The sequence below is a fragment of the Octopus bimaculoides genome, chromosome 26 (genome assembly GCF_046866305.1).
Source record: "Octopus bimaculoides isolate indiv1 chromosome 26, ASM4686630v1, whole genome shotgun sequence".
NCBI classification, from domain to species: domain Eukaryota; kingdom Metazoa; phylum Mollusca; class Cephalopoda; order Octopoda; family Octopodidae; genus Octopus; species Octopus bimaculoides.
In genome coordinates, this window is record NC_142953.1 from 18,761,601 (window position 1) to 18,763,942 (window position 2,342).

At 40.8% G+C, this 2,342-nt stretch overlaps 1 protein-coding gene across 1 annotated transcript in view; it reads right to left on the reverse strand.

The window, feature by feature from the left end:
- The window catches only part of LOC106878080 (uncharacterized), a 217,030-nt gene extending 215,413 nt beyond the window's left edge, over nucleotides 1-1,617 (reverse strand). Inside the window, exon 1 of the mRNA XM_089342991.1 lies at nucleotides 1,449-1,617. Coding sequence (XP_089199117.1) covers nucleotides 1,449-1,592 — 144 coding nt within the window. The 5' untranslated portion in view covers nucleotides 1,593-1,617. The remainder of the gene's footprint in view (nucleotides 1-1,448) is intronic.
- Between the last annotated feature and the right edge of the window lie 725 nt (nucleotides 1,618-2,342).

Sequence of the window (2,342 nt, forward strand, 5' to 3'; positions counted from 1 at the left end):
AGGAATACAAAGGAAATCAGAATAGAGTGCCCAATAGAACTGTTACAAAAGGTTTGCGTCTTTGGCACGGCCAAAATAATTGGGAAAAGAACAGATAGCTGAAAAGAACAGATAGCATGGTACCGTAGGCTGCAGGTAGCAAGCCTGCTATGCATGCAAGACTCCAGAAGTTCCAACAAAGCCTGAGTTAGTAATAATGATAATACATTCTACTATATGCACAAGGCCTGAAATTTGGGGGAGGGTGTAGTCGATTACATTGACCCAATACGCAACTGGTACTTAATTTATCAACCCTGAAAGGATGAAAGGCAAAGTCGACCTCGGTGGAATTTGAACTCAAAATGTAGCAGTAGTTGAAATACTGCAAAGCATTTCGTTCGACGTGCTAACAATTCTGCCAACCCGCCGCCTTGATAATAATAATGTGTGCAGCTGTTTGGGAGCTGGACAGGAAGTCAAGAAAACTCCTAACGATGCATGGAGTCCATCATCCACATACAAACACATGAAGAGAGCAAATGGAGAAAGAGGACTGATAAGTGTGGAAGACTGCGTACATATTGAAGTCGAGAGAGCTTAATGAGATACCTAGCCCAGAGTAAGAAGACCTTGCTAGTGTCAGTTAGGAAGGAGGGAGTATTGAAAGCAGAGAAAAAAGGGAAAATAAAGAAAGTGCAAAAAAGGACATGAAGAAGAATTATGCAAGAAGGGACGACACAATCAATTCTATGGAGCCATAACAGAAGTTGCAGGAAAAAATAGGTGGGATTGGCTGAAGAAAAGAACCCTAAAAAAAGAGATTGAAAGCATTATACTGGCAGCACAAGGTCAAGCTTTGGCCATGAACTAGAGGGTCAAACTTAGGAATGAGCAAGTGTCTCCACTGTGAAAAGTAGGGACTAGAGTGAGGCAAGACATGGTATGAGCACAAACCGCAGAGAGTGGCGGAGTTGGAGACTAGCAAAATCCTCTGAGATTTCCCAATCCAAACAGATCAGGTGCTAGACCATAGCAGACCAGACATAGTGGTGGTGGACAAGATGCACCACATATGCTATACAGATGATGTCACATGCCCCTTTGACCCACGAATAGTCAATAATGAAGGTGAAAAGATAGATAAATACAACCCTCTTAAGTACGAAATAGCCTGGCTATGGAAAACGAAGAAGGTGAAGATAGTGCCAGTTATTGTTGGGTCCCTGGGAACAGTATCAGAAGGCATCAAGAGGAATATAAAGGAAATTGGAATAGAATGCCCAGTAGAACTGTTACAAAAGGTTTTGTCTTTTTGGCATGGCCAGAATAATCAGGAATGTATTAAATAACTGAAAAGAACGGATAGCATGGTACCGTAGGCTGCAGGTAGAAGCCCACTACACAAGCAAGTCTCCAGGAATTTGAGCAAAGCCTGCTTTAAAAGGAATAATAATAGTGTAGTTTACCTGTACAACAGTAGTGACATTGTGCATCCCGATCATGTCAGAGGTTGCCTGGTACTTATACACATGACTGTAATTGTCTTCAAAATAAAACCCGAACACAGCTTTTGCAAGAGCAAGGACCAGAAGAGCTCGCAAGTTCTGCATATTGAAGACGGTTCAGCGAACTGGTTTCCCTCGTTTGATATCTCTATTTATATAGGTTACAGAATGGGGTGGGAAGTGGACATAGAACCAAAGGCTGGTCTGGTGGGAGATGGGGGAATGGTATTTGAGTTTGCAGCGGAAGGGTACAAGAAGTCACCGAAGCCGACCTCTACCAGCAACCTTTCAACTATAGGTCACATGTGTGTGTGTGTGTGTGTGCGTTTATGTGTGTGTATATATATATATATATATATATATATATATATATACACATAGAGAGAGAAAGAAAGAGGGAGAGCTAAGAGAGAATGAGAAAAAGACAGAGTTGGACAAACAGACAGAGAGAGTGAGAGAGAGACAGATAGCCAGAAGACAGACAGAGAGTAAGTGAGATAGAGAGAAAAAGAGGGGGAATGAGAAAGATAGAGAGCGAAAGCATGAAGAGCAAGAAAATAGTTCCAATCGGGTGGTTCCAATGATATTGCAACGTATTTTGGAATAGATTATAAGGTATTAAGACAAAGCTTTGGTCACCAGATTAGAAGACATTAGCAAGGATTAACCGAGCTGCCAAACCATGGAATTGGTTGCTACATCAGTGTTGTAGGCCACCATTATTGCGTTTGTTCAAGAGTTGATAAATGTTGTTTAATAACGATTACGAAATGAGAAAATGTCAACAGGAAACAAATAACAAAATATTGATTACATTTTAAGCTATTTCTGTTTATTTATTTAGCTATATACATA